The sequence below is a fragment of the Eptesicus fuscus genome, chromosome 20 (genome assembly GCF_027574615.1).
Source record: "Eptesicus fuscus isolate TK198812 chromosome 20, DD_ASM_mEF_20220401, whole genome shotgun sequence".
Taxonomy (NCBI): domain Eukaryota; kingdom Metazoa; phylum Chordata; class Mammalia; order Chiroptera; family Vespertilionidae; genus Eptesicus; species Eptesicus fuscus.
This window is the reverse complement of record NC_072492.1, coordinates 12349103-12367581: the sequence shown is the minus strand read 5'-3', so window position 1 is coordinate 12367581 and position 18479 is coordinate 12349103. Positions and strand designations below refer to the sequence as shown.

At 47.1% G+C, this 18479-nt stretch overlaps 1 protein-coding gene and 1 non-coding gene across 8 annotated transcripts in view; both read right to left on the bottom strand.

Annotated features, from left to right (window-relative positions):
* MINK1 (misshapen like kinase 1) overlaps positions 1-12449 on the bottom strand; it is a 60607-nt gene extending 48158 nt beyond the window's left edge. For all 7 annotated transcript variants that reach the window (XM_028132951.2, XM_028132952.2, XM_008156705.3 and 4 more), the window contains exon 1: positions 12213-12449. In XM_028132951.2, the coding sequence (XP_027988752.1) occupies positions 12213-12269 (57 nt within the window). In that variant the 5' untranslated portion in view covers positions 12270-12449. The remainder of the gene's footprint in view (positions 1-12212) is intronic.
* Positions 7312-7418, bottom strand: LOC114228136 (U6 spliceosomal RNA). Its single transcript, XR_003614235.2, has one exon. It is a non-coding gene; the product is annotated as a U6 spliceosomal RNA (small nuclear RNA).
* Positions 12450-18479: the final 6030 nt, after the last annotated feature.

Genomic DNA, 18479 nt, shown 5'->3' with positions numbered 1-18479 from the left:
GCTAGGAACTCTCTGGAGACTGTCAATTTTACCCAGTCTGAGGGACTTAGGAGGACAGGGCAGGGGATCCGGGAAGTATCTGGGCATTCATCATTGACTTGTGAAACACACCTCATCTGTGCAGAATGACCTTGGACCCCAGGCTGACCAAACATGGGAGCCCTTTGTTCCTGGTGGGGACTGGGCAATACAGCGGAGTGGTTAAGCACAAGAGTAATGGAAGTCAGACCTAACTAGCTCTGAGACCTGACCTACTGCGGGCACCTTAAAGATGTAAGATGGGCCCAGCATGTGTGGTTCAGTGGTTGAGCATCGGCCTATGAACCAGGAGGTCAGGGTTCAATTCCCGGTCAGGGCACATGCCCAGGTTGCAGGCTTGATCCCAAGTGTGGGGCGTACAGGAGGCAGCCAATCAATGAATCTCTCTCATCATTCATGTCCCTCTCCCTCCCCCCTCTCTTCCTCTCTGAAATCAATAAAAAATATATATTTTGGGGGGAAAATGTAAGATGGGCCCAGCTGGAGTGGCTCAGTGGATCGTGAGTGTTGTCCCATGTACCAAGAGGTCACAGTTCAGGGCACATGCCCAGTCGTGGGCTCAATCCCTAGAGAGGGCGTGCAGGAGGCAGCAGATCGATGTTTCTCTCTCATCGATGTTTCTATCTGTCTCTCCCTCTCCCTTCTTCTCTCTCTAAAGAAATCAATAAATTACTTAAAAAAAAAAAAGTAAGATGGCCCATGAATGCTCTGCTTTAAACATAGGCACTTAAATCACTTTTTACTTTTATTTAGTGATGGTGATGATAACCATATGCAGTCAGTGAGTAATACCATACTGTAGGATAACACTTACAAAATTCAGTGTTTCTAGGAGTGAGTGGAACATTTCTTCATTCAAACTTTGAGCACCAGGATTGGGTAAAACAGTCCAAGGAAAACAATCAACCTCAATTCACACACACAATCACCACCTCATAAATACACCTTTGCTTACTTATACTACACTGCAAATCACACATCTGGTATTCAGATGTTTAAGTCAGGGTTGTGAACAGAGTGCCCCACATAGTAGGTACTCAAAGGATTTTTAGGTTCAATCTAAGAGAAAAACAGGCTTCAGGTTGCAGTGAGAGGGACTGTGGCATGAAGGGCCATTCAGTATTGGGCAGACCCTGGAGAAGAAAACACTATGTGTGTGTAACCTCCTCCTGTTGTGCACAGAAGACAGGAAAAAAAGACTACGAGTCCTTAAACTCTTCCTCAGTCCTTGGAATCCAACACAAGAACTGGTGATCTAGGGACACAGCCCTAAACAATGGACCCTAAGCTGTCACCCCCAACCTACTAGCTCAAGGCCTCTGTGGCCTGGATTTTGACCTGTAAGGCAGGCTTCTCTACAACACGAGGCTCTCCTGCCTTCCTCTCTTTCTTGAGAGCCAAGCCTGTCTCTCCTTCCTTTTTTCCTCTTTCCCCATGAAGGTCAATGAAAAACTGTAAATAGTGTGGACAAAGGAATGTGAGGAGGCCAGGCAGGCCATTGAATTGGTCTAAGAAATCTAACTCAATTCTAGGTCATGCTTTGGGTCTGTCCAGCAATGTAGACACCACAGAGGGATACAGAGCCTGACCCAGCTCCAAACTGCAGGTTTGAAGGCCCAGAAGGAAACATTAAAGGGGCCTAAAAAGCTACCCATGGTTTCCCCAAAACACATTTAGCTGTAACCGCCTTCTTCTTTCCATAAGAATTTAGGTCTTTTCCATGGCTCATAATCCCACATGAGAGAAGCATACAAACTCATATTACCTGATATTAAAAACCTACTCCTTGTAATTGATGTCACCCACATGTGAGCTTTCACAACCTAGAACAGTTCCTAAAAAAATACATGTATACATGTTTGTTGAATAAAGCTTCCAGCCAGAAATATACCACTCAGAGAACCCACTGAGTTCTGCTCTCCTAAATTAGATTAGGAGATACATAGTGAGAAGTGAAGGGACAGCTTTGTCAACTTGTCCCCATCAGCAGCTCTACTCCCAGCCACTCGCCCACACCCAATGCTCTTTTTCTCCAAAGAATCCACTAGGCAAGTTGCCTTCTACATCTGGTTACTTTTCTGAAATTTGGGTGATGACACCTCTGTATTCAAGGTGACCAGAAAGATGAGACAAAGGTGCTGTCCGTCTCAAACACTGTGTGTGCACACCCCTATCTCTGCCTCATACTGCTTAGGCTTTGGGGTTGCCCTGTTTGATTGATTTTTTTGAAAACTCTTTCCTGAGCCACTTAAAATGGAAGACCAAGAACTACATGCTTCAGCCACTTTCTTACAAATGTGCCTTGAAAGAAAGTGGGTGGGTGGTGAAGAGAGAACATGAAAACCTCCTTCCTTACAGTCTGGCTTGGAACAGGCCCACTTTACCTCCTGAGGTGTGCTCGCAGACAAATAAAAGCTGTTAGAAGAGATCTATGCCATGCAGAAAAGTAATGCAAAGCCTACATTCCTCTCCCCACCCCAAAAGAAGTAAAAAGTCACTTAGGAACTACTTTCCAATTTCATGAAAGAAAGCTATCTAGTACTCCACCTAACCTTTCCCTCGTTCATAACAAGTTCACAAGAGGCACTATTGGAAATTTAGGTGGAAAAAAAAACCAAATTTTCAATGTGCTGTCCAGACATTGTAGGGTGGTTAACATCTCTGATCCCCAAATATTAAATACTGTTAGTGCTTCCAAGACATGTGACAATTAAACCTCCCCGCCCCCCATTTCTAAACACCCCCTGGAAGGCAGTGCACTGAATAACCTGTATTGTTTTCTGTTCCAGTGCCAAGCACACAGAAGGCACGCTTTGGTGCTTGTAGACTGAATCTAGTGGGAAAGGACAAGTCACAGGAATGTTTTAAATCCATCTCTTACCAAGCAAGTAATTACTAGACCCCTACTATGTGCTCAGCATTTTTGTAAGCACTGTGAGAACTCAATGGAAAATACAGATCTTAGTCCCTATACGTAAGGAAGTGATAGGGGAAAAAACACCCATAAAATACTATTCAATATGAGGTAATATATAACCAAATGCTAAACTGTAAGGTCTGTGAGAAGATGGAGAACACAAACAGTGAGGACTAGCATAGTCAGGAGAGTCTTTGTGGAAAAAGCAGTTGAGGTAACTCTTGATGGAGGTGGAATTTTCTTCACTCAGCCCCTCCTGATCCTCAGTCTGTCCCTGCAAGCACCGCTGTACATAGAAAACTCCTCAGCACTGCAAGCCCTTCAGATCACAGCCTCAAATGGTTCCTGGTAGAAGAAGAGGTTGTGAGGAATTTCCCAATTCTTCTTCAGAAGACCAGCTAATGGCAAGGCAGGGGTGCATTCCCTCAAGGCAAGGCAGGGGTGCATTCCCTGCCACATGCACTGACTCAGTCAGACTCAGCGTGGAGGGGGTTCCCGGTTGTGATTACAGAAGCTCTCCAAGTCACCTTTGGCCTTGTAAGATTCTCCTGCTGTGGGGACATGCACTTCCTAGATGAGTCTGAGGTCCTAACTACCTCCTCTGACAAAGGTTTTCTGCCTCCTCCCTTACCAGCCATCACCATTTTTCTTAGGCAGAGAGTCCATTTCCTCCACTCATCTCTCTCCACCCACAGGCTGTGCCATCAAACATTTCTCAGTCTACCCCACTGTCTTCTACTCTGCCACCCCAGACACTGAAGCTGCTCCTGGAGTACGGCTCCTCCAAGAAGCCCAAGACAGTGGCTCCTCACCCGTTTCATTTCAAACATGCAAAATCAGTAACACTCCCCCCACACACCCCAATCACCCTTTACTTGTACACAATGTAAACCGAGAGCATCATCTATTCACACACATCTAATGTCAGGAAGAACCCACTTCCCACAGACCACAACAACCAGGCCTACTTGTACTTATTTCTGTGAGACTTACCAGCCTTCCAATCCGAGCTACCACTTAGGTTAATGACATTCAGAAATACACAGTAATACACATACTACATGAGGAGATGACTATGTTCATTAGCTTGACTGTAGCAACCATTTCACTACGTATATCAAAATATGTTGCTGCCCTGGCTGGTGTGCTCGATGGTTAGAGCATCAGCCCACACACCGAAAGGTCACAGGTTTGATTCCTGGGTCAAAGGTACGTACCTGGGTTGCAGGTTCAATCTTCAGCCACGGTCAGGGTGTGTGCAACCAATCAATGTGTTTCTCTCACATCGATGTTTGTCTCTGCCTCCCACCATCCCTCCCACTCTCTTTAAAAATCAACGGTAAAAATATTCTCAGGTGAGGATTAACAAAAACAAAAAAAAACACACATTGTGTTGTATACCCTAAATATATACAATTTTTCTTTTAAAAAAATAAAACAGCCAAAACCAGTTTGGCTCGGTGGATGGAGCATCAGCCTGCCGACTGAGGGGTCCCAGGTTTGATTCCGGTCAAGGGCACATATTTTGGTTGCGGGCACATCCCCAGTGAGGGGGAGGCGGGGGGGTGCAGGAGGCAGCTGATCCATGTTTCTCTCTCATCGATGTTTCTGGCTCTCTATCCCTTCTCCCTTCCTCTCTGTAAAAAATCAATAAAATATATTTTAAAAAAATAAAACTAAAAATAAATAAAACATCTAATATGCCCTTCTCCCTCATAGGCCCTTTCTAGGCAACAAGCACATTCCTTCATCCACCCTCTGCAAAGCAACATGTGAGTCCACAAACCCCAGACACAGAGTTTCTCCCCCTACTAAATAAAAATGAGGGTCATATGAGTCCTATGCTCTTACCCTTTGAAACAAATAAACTTTCCCCCCCGCTCCCATAGTAGGCTCAGAAGAAATCCTTTTGAAAATTCCACCCCATTCCTGGCTGGTTTGGCTCAGTGGATAGAGAGTTGGCCTGCGGACTGAAGGGTCCCGGGTTCAATTCCGGTTGAGGGCACATGCCCTGGTTGTGAGCTTGGTCCCCAGTAGGGGGCGTGCAGGAGGTGGCCAATCAATGATTCTCTCTCATCATTGATGTTTCTGTCTCTCTCTCCCTCTCTGAAATAAAAATAAATAAAAAGCATTTAAAAAAAGAAGAAGAAAATTCCACTCCATCCTCAGGCCCCAAGCCCTTGATTTTTTACCAAATATTCCACCCTAAGAACAGCCCCATTCCAGGGTCTCCCATTTCTGGTCATCACCAAACTCCACCTGCTGGTTCACTTCTATCTACTCCTTCTATGGCAATACCAGCTTGGTCTTCTTATATGTGATTTACTTCTCTCTCAATCTAATCAACCAAATATTTCTATCACGTAAAAAGTAAAGGCAATTCTTACTATATGTTTTCATGTCATATTAAAGTTTTCTCCTACAGTCCTTACCATCGTTCGCAATTGTATGTATATGTATTACATATGAATATTTTTTTAACTAGAGGCCCGGTGCACGAATTCGTGCACAGGTGAGGTCCCTCTGCCTGGCCAGCAATCAGGGCCGATCGGGGCCATCTTGCCCAGTCCCAATCAGGGCAGATGGGAGCTGGCCAGTTGGGAGGGACCACAGGAGGGCTCCAGGCTGTGTCAGGCCCATCTCACCCAGTCCCCATCGGCCGCACTCCAGCAGCAAGCTAATCTACCAGTAGGAGCATCTGCCCCCTGGTGGTCAGTGCATGTCATAGCGACTGGTCGTGCGGTTGACCAAACAGCCCACCGATTGGTCGGACACTTAGCATATTAGGCTTTATATATATATAGATATGTTTTTATTGATTTTAAAGAGAGAGGAATGAAGAGGGAGAGAGAAAGAAACATCAATCAAAGAGAGAAACATGGATCTGCTGCCTCCTGCATGCCCCCGCCCCCTACTGGGGATCGAGCCTGCAACCTGGGCATGTTCCCTGACCAGGAATCAAATCAGAGATCTCAGTGAATGGGACAACACTCAACAACTGAGCCACACCAGGCAGGGCTCATTCATTGATTATTTTATTAATGTCTCTCCTACTACCTACACTGTAGGGAAACCAATGATGGTTTTGACACTATCCGTTATGCCTAGTTTTAGATCTTTCCTCAGACAGGATAGGAAATCCTTCCCACAGTTACCAAGTACATCCTCAGGCTATCTGGCCACTGGACAAAATCTCCAGAGGTTCCTTGAGTCACTGCAATTCCATCCCTTTCTTCTCTCCTTCCTCTACCATTCCCTACCCTTATAAAGCACCTCAAGTACCTTTTCAATTACTCTCTGGAGGAGCTTCCTGTAGATAGGAAAATCCCAGATTCAAGTCAAGGACTGGTTGGTTGGGAAAAGAATGGCAGGAAGAACAGGAGAGAGGAGACAATGGATGTTGGCTGTGGACAGGGTCCAATTCTTCTACCAAGTGATGTTTTTGTGTCTTTCTGTATATTATGTGGGCATTCAAGAAATGCTTTGAGAGTTGACTTATTAACCTGATTACTTTTGTTCTATTTCTTAAACCTAGGAAAGAAAAGATTGAGTTGGAGGGTATAAAGTGTTTGTTGAGGGAGGGAAAAGACTGGATTTCAAGATGACTGAGGATCACAGAAAATGAGTATAATTCATGGAAAACAAATTTAACAAGAAATTCCTCCAAGGTTCTTAGGCATTGAGGAAAGCAATAACAGATCAGAAAAGGGGAGCCTGAACTTGCAAAGGCATTTCTTGTTAAATTTTTATTTATTGATTTTTTTAGAGAGGGAGAGGAAGGGAAGGGAGAGAGAAAAAAACATTGATCTGTTGTTCCACCTACCCATGCATTCATTGGTTGAGTCTTTTATGTTCCTCAACCGTGGATCAAACCCAAAACCTTAGCATATTGGGTTGACGCTCTAACCAACGGAGCTACCTGGCCAGGGCACAAAGGCATTTCTTAAGTGGATGCTCCCAGAGCTCTGATTAAATAACTCTGTACAGTACTGAGTACAATATTACATCCTTCCCATAGTACCGAGAGCCTGATTCTCAATACAGCAGACTGACAATGATTGGTGACTGACTGATGCAAGAAAGGATATTATTAACTTTCTCTGGCACAACTTTGGAGACAGAATGATTAGTCAGACAGACTCTCAGATGGCTTCTGGAGATGCTCCTCAGTCCCAGAACTGTTTTATATTTCTGGGTTGAGAGGTTACCACATTCCTTATTGATAGTACTATGCGAAAGGTGCAAGCTTGTAACGAGTGGTTAGGCACTTTCAACCATCTTGTCCCCAAAATGACAACTGAGGACACTCTTCCTATCCAAGCTGTGTGAGTTATCCTGTCTTCTTTTTCTTTTTAAAAAATATGGAACGCTTCATGAATTTGCGAGTCATCCCTGCACAGGGGCCACGCTAACCTTCTCGGTATCATTCCAGTTTTCGTATGTACGCTGCCGAAGCGAGCACTGGTTACCCCGTGTTAGGCACACAGTTCAAAGCTGCAAGGAATGGAGGAGGCTAAGTCTGAAACCAGGACTCCACACAGCATAGCGTCAACTGAGCTCCCGGGGCAAGCCTGAGAGAGTGGATCCGCTGGCTCTCTTGCGAACCCTCCTACTACTATCTTAACTGTCAAAACCTCACTTTTGCAAAGACCTTCCCCTCCATGTATCACTAAGGACTACGGCAATCTGTCCTATCCCACCGCATCAAGGGTGGTGGTGACTCTGCCCTCATTTGGGGGAATGGCTGAACATCTAGTTCCAGCAAAACTCTCCGCAATCTTCCTTCCTTCATTTTGCCAAAACAGCATTTCACTTCATTCCAAATGCCACGAGCTCCCCAAACAGCCCCACTCCCCATGTACAGTTCTCTAAGAAAAAAAGTCACTATCTAACACCATTTCTTCTGCAGCAGGAGGTCAGCCTTCCCATTCCCCCGCCTGAGGCATCTGTCATCAACATTTGGACAGCCAGCACATCAGAACACAGGAGCAGTCCCACGTTGCTCAGCAGCCTAGAAACGCATGCCCAGAACTGCCAGCTTTCCAAGTGGTGCTGGCTCTACAGTCTCATGAAGAGACAAGGAGGGGGAAGAGACTTCTCCAAAGAACAGACACAACAACACAAAATCATCGGAAAAGAACATCTTTGTCAGCACTACTACCTAGCAACAAGTCTCTCTTGACTGCGCTCCATGATATTATTTCAATACAGCAACACTGTACTTAGCTCCCTAGTTTCAAGGAACACTGCAGTCTAAAACTTCCAGCTGGTCGGACAGTAAAGAGAAGCTGTTTGATTTATGAAGTTGGGTCAACCAAAAGGAGCAATGCACAGGAAAGAGGCCAGCCTGGGGTCTGCTCCCTCCTTGTCCCATCCACTTCCACTGATACTTGCCCTCTGTGAGAAGCCAAGAGTTCCAAGTCAGAAGACTCTTCTGGAATATAACCAAGCTTGGACACAAAAAAGGTTTGAAACAAGAGGCCCAAATTTTCTCCTGAATGATCCTAACTTTACTTCACGAGCATTGCTCAGATAGAAGTTTCCAGAACCCTCTTGACCACCAGACAAGGTCTGATTTCAAAACAACTCAGAAAAGATATATTCTTAATTGTGCGCATATAAACGAGTGGCAGGAGGAAGCCTAATAAGCATGACATTTGTTGAATCCTTTCTCTAAGCAAGCATTGTGCTAAGAGCTTTCACTTATTATAACATGCATTTATTCAACAACCTTTTGAGCCCCCTTTATGCGCAAAACACTGTTATAGGCGCTCGGGATGCAAAAATGAACAACAGTCACAATACTAGCTTTCACTGTATTTACATTTCAGTCAGGGTTGATGAAAATATATATGTCAGCAGGTGATATATACTATGAAGTAAAAATAAAGCCGACTAAGGGAATGTTATTTAAAATTTTATGTAAATGTTAAGCAGGGGAGGGAGTGCTATTTTAGATACAGTTGCCCTCGAAGGCTTCTCTGATTGCCATTTGATAACAATTAACAACAATAAAAGCTAGTATATGGTCACTATGTGCCAGGTATTGGACTAAGTAGTTAGCATACAGAATTTCATTAACCCTCAGCAACTGAGTCCAGTACTAGTATACATTCCTCTCCTATACAAATGAGGAAACAGAGCTGTAGAGAGGTTAAGGCGCTTTGCAGAATCTGTAGCAAGTAAGGGAAGGAGGAGGAGCAAGGCCAAGGTTTCCGTGAAAAAGCCAGGACTTGAACTTAGGAATACAACCCCCTACTACTGTGCTGATGGTGAAACGGAGCCTCCAAGAGGTCAAGGGTGCCTGTGATCACCAAGTGGCAGGTCCACCTGGCTTCCCCACACAGGACTAAGAGATTAGTGCAATTCAATCTTCCCTAATATCAGACCATTACTCTCATCACCAGCTAAAAATCAAGCCTTATCTTGAAACAAGAGGAGAATGACAATTTGGCCTCTGTAAGACCAGCTACTAAATGCTGAATATGTTCCTCTCCCATCCCCCTCCGCAGGCCCCCAACACAAGATGATGTGAAGGGAAACATCTTTTTTTAAATATTTTTATTAATTTCAGAGAGGAAGGGAGAGGGCGAGAGAGATAGAAACATCAATGATGAGAGAGAATCATTGATCGGCTGCCTCCTGCACGCCCCACACTAGGGATCGAGCCCGAAAGCCAGGCATGTGCCCTTGACCGGAATCGAACCTGGGACCCTTCAGTCCACAGGCCGACGGTCTATCCACTGAGCCAAACCCGCTAGGGCAGTGGTCGGCAAAGTCATTAGTCAACAGAGCCAAATATCAACAGTACAACGATTGAAATTTCTTTTGAGAGCCCGATTTTTTAAACTTAAACTTCTTCTAATGCCACTTCTTCAAAATAGACTCGCCCGGGCCGTGGAAGAGCCACACTCAAGGGGCCAAAGAGCCGCATGTGGCTCGCAAGCCGCAGTTTGCTGACCATGGCGCTAGGGCAATGGGAAACATCTTTGCTGTTAATTCTCTAGGTTACCGATTTCTCACTGGAAAACAGACAGGAACAGAGCTAAGAGATGACTGAGCTAGTTGCTCCACAGCAGCTCTCTGAGGTGGAGTAGAGGGGACAGGCACTGAGAAAAGGTCAGCATCAAGGAGCAAGCAGGCCCCTTCTAGCCCCATTTCAAAGAAAGCACAGCTCCCTCTCAACCCCTGGCGTACCAGGGCGGGGGGGGGGGGGGGGTGCTTTAGTAAGAAGCCTGAGGCAGGAAAGACAGAAGCACTTGGGAGCAGATCAGCGGCCTCTCTGGAAGGAGAGAGGAGAGTAAGGCAGGAGGCAACTGAGGAAGGAGGCAAACACTGCTTCTAGCAGAAAAGTCCAGAAAGGAAATACCACATCCAAGGTCAAAGGGTGTTTGCAGAATTGCTGGAAATCCCAGGCTGAGGATCCAGGCCAAACTAGCAGAGGAGGCTAAAGGAAAACAGAAGCCCAAGCAGAGTCCCACAAGGTTTAAGTCAAAGGTCATGGTTTGAACTCACCCCTTTTTTATTGTCATTTAAGTCACCACAGCCACAGAACCTGGAGCCAGAGTTAATTAACAACTAAAGTGGGAAGGGAAGAAGGGAAAGTGGGGACTCGTCCCTGAGAGGAGTAAATCAAGGGGAGCCTGAATTATCATCTTATACCCTAACTGGCTTAACTTGAGAATCAAAGTTTAAGCTGACCTTAAAAATCTCCCTGCTTAAAGCCTTCAGACACTCTCCCCACCAACACACACACACACACACAGAAATTCGATGCTTAGTCTCTCCCTCCTCAGCAACTTATCACCTTATCTCCAGCAAGTCAGGTCTCCTAGCCCAACATTGCACCAAACAAATTATGACCTGAATGGCAAGGAAAATCTATGTCACCTAGAGAAACCCAATTAACAACATGCCTCTGTTCTCTTCAATTCCCCTCTCCCCTCCAGTCATATCCGGGGCACCTGTGTGGCTGACCGCCTTTTCTCTGATACTGGCCGTGTTCCCTGGCGAACTCCTAAGCCAGAAGACCATGGAAACGGCCTCCAGAGAAGCTAACCCAGAGAGGGGAAATCCTCCTCTCCCCACATCTTGGCCTGATGAGAAGCTCGAAGGACACAGGACAAAAACACCACCTGGGTGACAGTCTGGAGCGTTCACCTTGAAATCACTAAATTGCCCCTGAAGTCAGAGCTCCTCGTTGAAGAAAGGAAAGCACACAAGTGCTCCTGAAAGCTCCCATAGGAGGGCATGCCAGGGCCCCAGGCGGAACAATAAATAGGTATTTCCAAGAAATTCCTGCTGCGGTAGTTTCTTCTCGTCCCTTTTCAAATTAGCCCCTCCCTTGAGAGGTCTTCGTGACCACCCCCCCCCCCCATCCCTCAAGCAGGTTTTCCACGTAACATACAGCATGGGTTTTGTGTGAGTCCATGCATCAACATCCTCTTCCCAACCCATGCTGGAGTTTCTGAAAAGAATACATGCGTCCCCTCCTCCACCAATGCACTTGTCTTTCCTCCCAGCCCCACACGGCTGCAGAGTTGGTAATGTAATATTCAGGGACCCTGAGACCGGAAATGCCTGGTTCTAGACTGCTGCACTCGAAACACCAGAGAAGGGCTGGGGAGAGCTGAACGGGGGGGATGAGGACGCCGGCAGGCGGTGCGGGGTGGAGTTGGGAGGCTGAAATTCCGACCAGGGAGAGATGCAATTCAGGGGTGGCCGAGGAGGATAAAGGGTGATGAGAGGGAGGCTTGTCAAGACAGTTGCAAAGTCAACATTCGAGAAACCCAGAAAAAGGAGGGGGAGGAAATCCTTGCCCTAAGTAAGGGCAAGGACTGAAAGAGGCTCAAGAGGAGGGGGGGTTGGGGGGGCAGCCAGGGAGGGGCACCATAATAGAGATTCTGCAGGTGATGGAGCTTAAGTTTAGAGGGACTAGAGGGTGACCATCCAACACCTTGAAGGCAGAGAGCCCGGAACCTCAGCAAAGGTAGAGGTGGCAGGGAAGTGTGGGGGCGGGGCCCCACAGGGTGGGGACCGAACTGGTGGCTCCCCAGAATCTGCAGCAAGTGGAGAGGGAAGAGCAGAGGGCGGGGGCCCAGCCCCGGTGGGCGCCCAGGAAGGGAGCGGGGGTCGCCGAGGGGGACCGGGCGGGCTGCCGGAGAGGGCCTCCGGGGAGCACGTGAGGCGAGCGGCCAACCCGCTCCCCCGCGGCGGGGACGGGAACCCGGGCGAAGCTGGGGGACGGCGCGCTCACCCGCAGGGCGGACAGGTCGATGTCGTCCAGGCTGCGGGCGGGGGCTGGGTCGCCCATGGCCTCCGCGGCGAATGGGGCCCCGGAGCCGCTCACGCTCCTGCTCGGCTATTCCGCTGCCGCCGTCGCCACTTCTCCCCCATCGGGGGATCCTGGGGGCGGACACCACCAGGGAAGGGGAGGGCCGGCGGGAGGACCGACCCACGGGCTGACAGGAGCCTCCGTCCGGGAGCCTGCAACCCGAGCCTGCCGACTCTGCTGCGCAGGCGCGGAGTGGCGGCGCGCCGGGAGGGTGGACGAGAGAACGTGACGCGAGCGCGCCGGGTCCCCCTCCCCCTAGGCGCCGGCACCTGCGCGCAAGCGCAGAGGAGGTAGAGAAAGGCGCGCGTGAGGACCGAGCGACCGCGCGAGCCGGGCGTGAAAGAAGTGGGCGGCGGCCGAGGCGGCCGCGCACCACCAGCTGCCGCGCGTGCGCACACGTGTTCCCTTCCCTTCCCCTATTTTTTGCCCTTTCTCTCCCCCACTTTCTTCTTAGCTCTCCTTTGACGCCTTTCCTTCCCCTTCTCCTTCCCCTCCTCTTTCGTGTGCTCAGCTGCCGATCAAGCCGCCCACCCCTCTCTCTGCAGAGGAAGGGGGAAGGACACAACCCCCTCTCTTACTAAGGGGGTTGTTATGGTAACTCCCCACGCGAGGGTTGGGTGGCCTCTAGGTAGGACGGGCTGTCCACCCACCTAATTGCCATGGCAACGGTGGAGCCGCCGAGGGCGGGGCCTCTCAGTGAGAACTTGACTGGAGAAACCACCAGGGAGTTGGGGAGTCCAGTGGGTGGGACGAGGTGCCTCAGGAATGCCCTTTGTCCCCTTCCCTAGCTGGAGAGGGCTGTGGAGGAGGGGATCTCAGATCTCAAGATAGGTACTCTTGCCGCAGACCGTAATTTCTGAACCTCCTGTTCTGCACAAAGGAACTGTTTCAACAATTATGCCTTCCTTGCCTGATCGCTGGAGCCACGTGTAGGGGAAAGCGTGGCAGGGAGAGGCAGAGGGGAGGAGGAAGAATCTGTCCAACCCCTTCCCATCTTGCTCGGGTCCCCTTAGGTCCAGGCATGCTGGCAGAGCACCCCCAGCTGCTGGCCTCACTGGAGGCCCCGTTAATTCCATGTAAAGAACAAGGAGTCAGGTTCTGCCATTGACACGCTGTGTGACCTTGAGCAAGTCGCTTTGTCTCTCTGGACATTTCTTTCACTGTGATGTTGAGGGAGAAGGCGGATCCTCCAGTTCACTTCCAGAAACAATCCTATCTCTGAGAGACCCCACCACCCGCCTTAATGTAAACACCGTTTAGGAGAGTTTGAATAATGAAGAGTCCTTGGGAAGGGGCTAACACCCTCCTTTCTGCGCCCTTCTCTTGAGTACTTTCAGGTGCACATCCGGGCTTGCTCCTCTGCCCTCCGATTTACCTTGCCATTGTCTTTGTCCAAGCCACACACCTTACTTCCCTCCGTTACTCTTATCAGGCTCCTACTTGGTCTCCCTGTCCAACCCCCTTAAATCACTTCTCCAAATCCTTAGTGATTTTTCTAAAACTCAAATCTGGTGTCACTCTCCTATTTAAGACCCTTCACTGGCTCCCCACAGTCTTTTTTTAAAAATACGTTTTTATTGTCTTCAGAGAGAGGAAGGAAAAAGGAGAGATAGAAACATCAACGATAAGAAAATCGTCGTTGGCTGCTTCCTGCACACACACACACACACACACACACACACACACACACCCCACATGGGGATGGAGCCCTCAACCCCAGCATTTCCTGACTGGGAATCAAACTATGACCTCCTGATTCACAGGTTCATGCTCAACCGCTGAGCCACACCAGCTGAGCACCCCCACCATCTATTGAGTAAAGTCTAAAGTTTGGCATCAAAGACCCTTCAAGATTCCGCCTGCTTCTCCTGCCTTGTTTTTCATTATTCCGCCATTCAACTCTACATATTCTAGCCATGCTAACACCACAGAGTTCAGCAGACCCTCCTCCAGCCTTTGCACTGCTGCTGTCCTCCCTGGAACATTCTGACCATGCCCACTGCCCTTGGTTTTGTGCTACATGTTTTGTCCTAAACTTCCTCCATGAAGCCTTCCTTGACTAAGATCGGGTTTTTACCTGGCTTAAAACCATGGTAACATGTAACGCTTTGAATTGTAAATGCCTGTTGAATCTCCTTAAAGGAGGAATTATGTCAGTTGTGTTCAGCACAGGGCCTGGCACCCACACTTAGAGGTTCAGTAACACGTAAGTGAATGAAGACCTCTGTTGTCTGGGAAGCACAGTGATAGATAGTAATTCGAGGTCAAGACCATTGGGTCATAGGAAAAAAAAAACATAGAATTTAAAGTTAGTGCTTTGAACAAGTCATTAAATCTCTGAGGCTCAATTCTATCATCTGTAAAATAGAGATAATAACAGGGAGGGTAATATAAAATAAAATGGTATGTAAAACACTTGGCATATACTAGGTCTTCAATAAACTTACTAATGCCTGACTCATAGGCAGTGTTTAATGGAGAGATATGGAATCGTTGAATGAGCAAATTAAGATCACAGGGATAGGATAAATGGCCATTTAAACCTCAAGAGACAATTAATCTGGGGGTTAGGAAAGGAGAGGGAAACAAAATTAGTCCAGTGCTGATAATTATCAAAGCCAGAATATGGATTCCCAGATATGTGAGGGTTCATTATCCTATTCCCTACTTTTAGGGTTGGCAAAAGTAGGTTTACAATTGTAAGTGAAACAGTTTATTCTTATATTAATTAATTATTATATTATTATTAACCTACTTTTGACCACTCCTGTATATACATATGAAATGTGTCCTTAATAAAAACTTACAGAGAGCCCTAGCTGGTTTGGCTCAATGGATAGTGTCTACCTGCGGACTGAAAGGTCCCAGGTTCAATTCTGGTTAAAGGCACATGCCTGGGTTGCAGGCATGAGCCCCAGTAAGGGGGCGTGCAGGAGATGGCCGGTCAATGATTATGTCTCATCATTGATGTTTCCATCTCTCCCTCACCCTTCCTCTCTGAAATCAATAAAAATATATTTAAAAAAAAACACCTTAAAGAGAGACAATGAGGTGGATGGAGCAAGTGCTGGGTCAGGTTTAAGAAAGTTAATATATTAACAATAAGACAAATTATAGTACCCCTGGGCGATGAATGAACATTTTACACAGGCCCAGTGGCCCTCAGTGTCTCCCACCCACCTTGGGAGGCTGAATTTATTTTCTTCCACCTGGGCTAGAGCAACAATTTTCTTTGTATTTTTAAATATTAATTTTGAGGGAGACAGAGAGAGAAACATCAATTTGTTGTTCCACATATCTATCCACTCATCGGTTGCTTCCTGTATGTGCCCTAACCGGGGAGGGAACCCACAATCGTGGCGTGTGGGGATGATGCTCCAACCAACTGAGCTACCTGGCCAGGGCGGAGCAGCAATTTTCAACTGGTGTGCCCTGGCACACTGGTGTGCTGCAAGAATTAAAACAGGCAGCACCTGACTAGTCAGGGGCACTGACCTCTTTTTTTTTTCTTTTCATCTTTATTGTTGAAAGTATTACAGATATTCCTTTTCTCCCCCATTGACCTCTTCTAGCCTGCCCCCACCCCCACCCCAGGCCTTCACCACCCTATAGGGGCACTGACCTCTTTTCCCTAGATTGTGGAGGGAAAAAAAAAAAAAGACAACAGCCAACAGAACAATAGCTGTCTGGTGTGAATGAATAAAAATTATACCTTGGCGAGGATGTGGAGAAAAAGGATCCCTTGTGCACTGCTGGTGGGAATGCAGACTGGTGCAGCCACTGAGGAGGAAACAGTATGGAGTTTCCTCAAAAAATGAAAAATGGAACTCCCATTTGACCCAGTAATCCCACTTCTAGGAATACAGTCCAAGAAAACAGAAACACCAATCAGAAAGGACATATGCACCCCTGTGTTCACAGCAGCACAATTCACCATAGCTAAGATTTGGAAACAGCCTAAGTGCCCATCAGCAGGAGAGTGGATTAAAAAACAGTGTTACATCTACACAATGGAATACTACGCTGCTGTAAAAAAGAAGGAACTCTTACCATTTGCAGCAGCATGAATGGATCTGGAGAGCATTATGCTAAGCAAAATAAGCCAGTTGGGGAAAGATAAATATCACATGATCTCACTCATTTGTGGAATATAATGAGCAACATAAACTGATTAACAAAAATAGATCCAGAGATATAGAAGCATCAAACAGACCATCCAACCTCAGAGGGAAGGCTTGGGGTAAGAGATCAGACTTGTATGCACGCATATAAGCATAACCCATGGACACAGACAGTAGGGGGGTGAGGGCATGTGCTGGGGGGTGGGAATGGGCGGGGAGAGGTCAATGGGGGGAAAGGAGACATAGGTAATACTTTAAACAATAAAATTTTTTTAAAAGAAAAAATATATACTTATTTTTGTCAGATCAGCAAAAATGTATTTTTTGGTGTGCCACAGAATTTTAGTAATTATGTGTGCCATGAGATAAAAAAAGGTTGAAAATTGCTGGTCTCCTTAGAGCCAACTCTTCCAATTCCAAGCTCACTACTCTTTTCCCTGCACTGTGGTGGCCTCCATTCAAGAAACTCCAGGACAAATGTGGGGGGCGGCGGGGGGTGGGGGGGTGGAGTAGGGGGTTGTGGCAAGATACACCAACAGACAATGTGAAGCAGAAAGCCACGGTGCCCAGCCCCTGGCCCAGCCCCAGGCAGCTGCTGTCTCCACCCACTCCGCAGTTAATGAGGTAATGGTCTCCTAGGGAAAGAGGCACTTAGTGCTGACAATGAGGCTAATTAGCGGGATATCAATTAGTACCAGGGGACCGCTAAATGTGGGAGGGGGTCTCCTGTGTGGAAATGCCTTCTTCAGAGGGAGGACTGGATTGGAAAGATGGGAACAGACAACAGCATTTCCTCTTGCCACATCATTATCCACAGCACACTCCTCACTCTACTCCCTTGTGGTCAATTCTGAGACTGTGGAGTGGGGCTTGTGGGGGGAATGAAGTACAAGAGCCAGGATCTTTGCTCAACTATTTTCTAATTGCAAAATATTTCATATTTGAAATATTATATATATATATGAATATATGTAATAAAAATTCATACACCCACCACCCAGCTTAAGAAATAAGTCACTGCCTGGCCAGTGTGGCTGTGGTGGAGCATCTATCTATGAACTAGAAGGTCATGGTTTGATTCTCCTCTATGAGGGCACATACCCAGGTTTCAGACTCAATCCCCAGTAGGAGGCAGCTAATTAATGATTCTCTCTCATCATTGATGTATCTATGGCTCTCTCCCTCTCCCTTCCTCTCTGAAATCATTAAAAAAGTCACTGATTCACTTGGAGGGCTCTCTGCATAACCATTATCCCTTTTTCTCCACACCTGGGAGATAACCCTTCTCAATCTGTGTGCTATACTCTCTCGTAAACTATACCATCCATTTTCTCCCTTCCTTCCTCTGGAGCAGCGACATCCAATAGGACTTTGTACAATGACGGAAAGACCTGCACTGTCCAATATGCTAGCCACTAGCAACAACTGAGCACTTGAAATGTGGCTTGTGCAAGTGATAAACTAAATGTCTAATTATTTCTAATTTTAATTAATTTAAATATAAACAGAAAAAAAGTGGCTCATGGCTACTGTACTGGACAGTGAAGCTTCAGAACATATGTGCCTAAGTGCCCCACAAGGATGAGGGCTTTGTTTTTTGTTTTTAAAAAATATATTTTATTGATTTTTTTACAGAGAGGAAGAGAGAGGGATAGAGTTAGAAACATCGATGAGAGAGAAACATCAATCAGCTGCCTCACAGAGAGGAAGAGAGAGGGATAGAGTTAGAAACATCGATGAGAGAGAAACATCAATCAGCTGCCTCTTGCACACCCCCTACTGGGGATGTGCCCCGCAACCAAGGTACATGCCCGCCCTTGACCGGAATCGAACCTGGGACCCTTGAGTCCGCAGGCCGACGCTCTATCCACCGAGCCAAACCGGTTTTTGGCAGGATGCGGGCTTTGTTATGCTCACTTCTGTGAGTCTAGAACTGTGTCAGGGAAATAGCAAGTGCTCAGTAACTAAGTCAACGACCGAATCTTTGCAGCAAGCCAGTTTTGTAAGCATTGTTCCCATTTCCCAGTTGGGATCACTGAGGCCCAGAAGTGATGTGACTTGAGAAGGC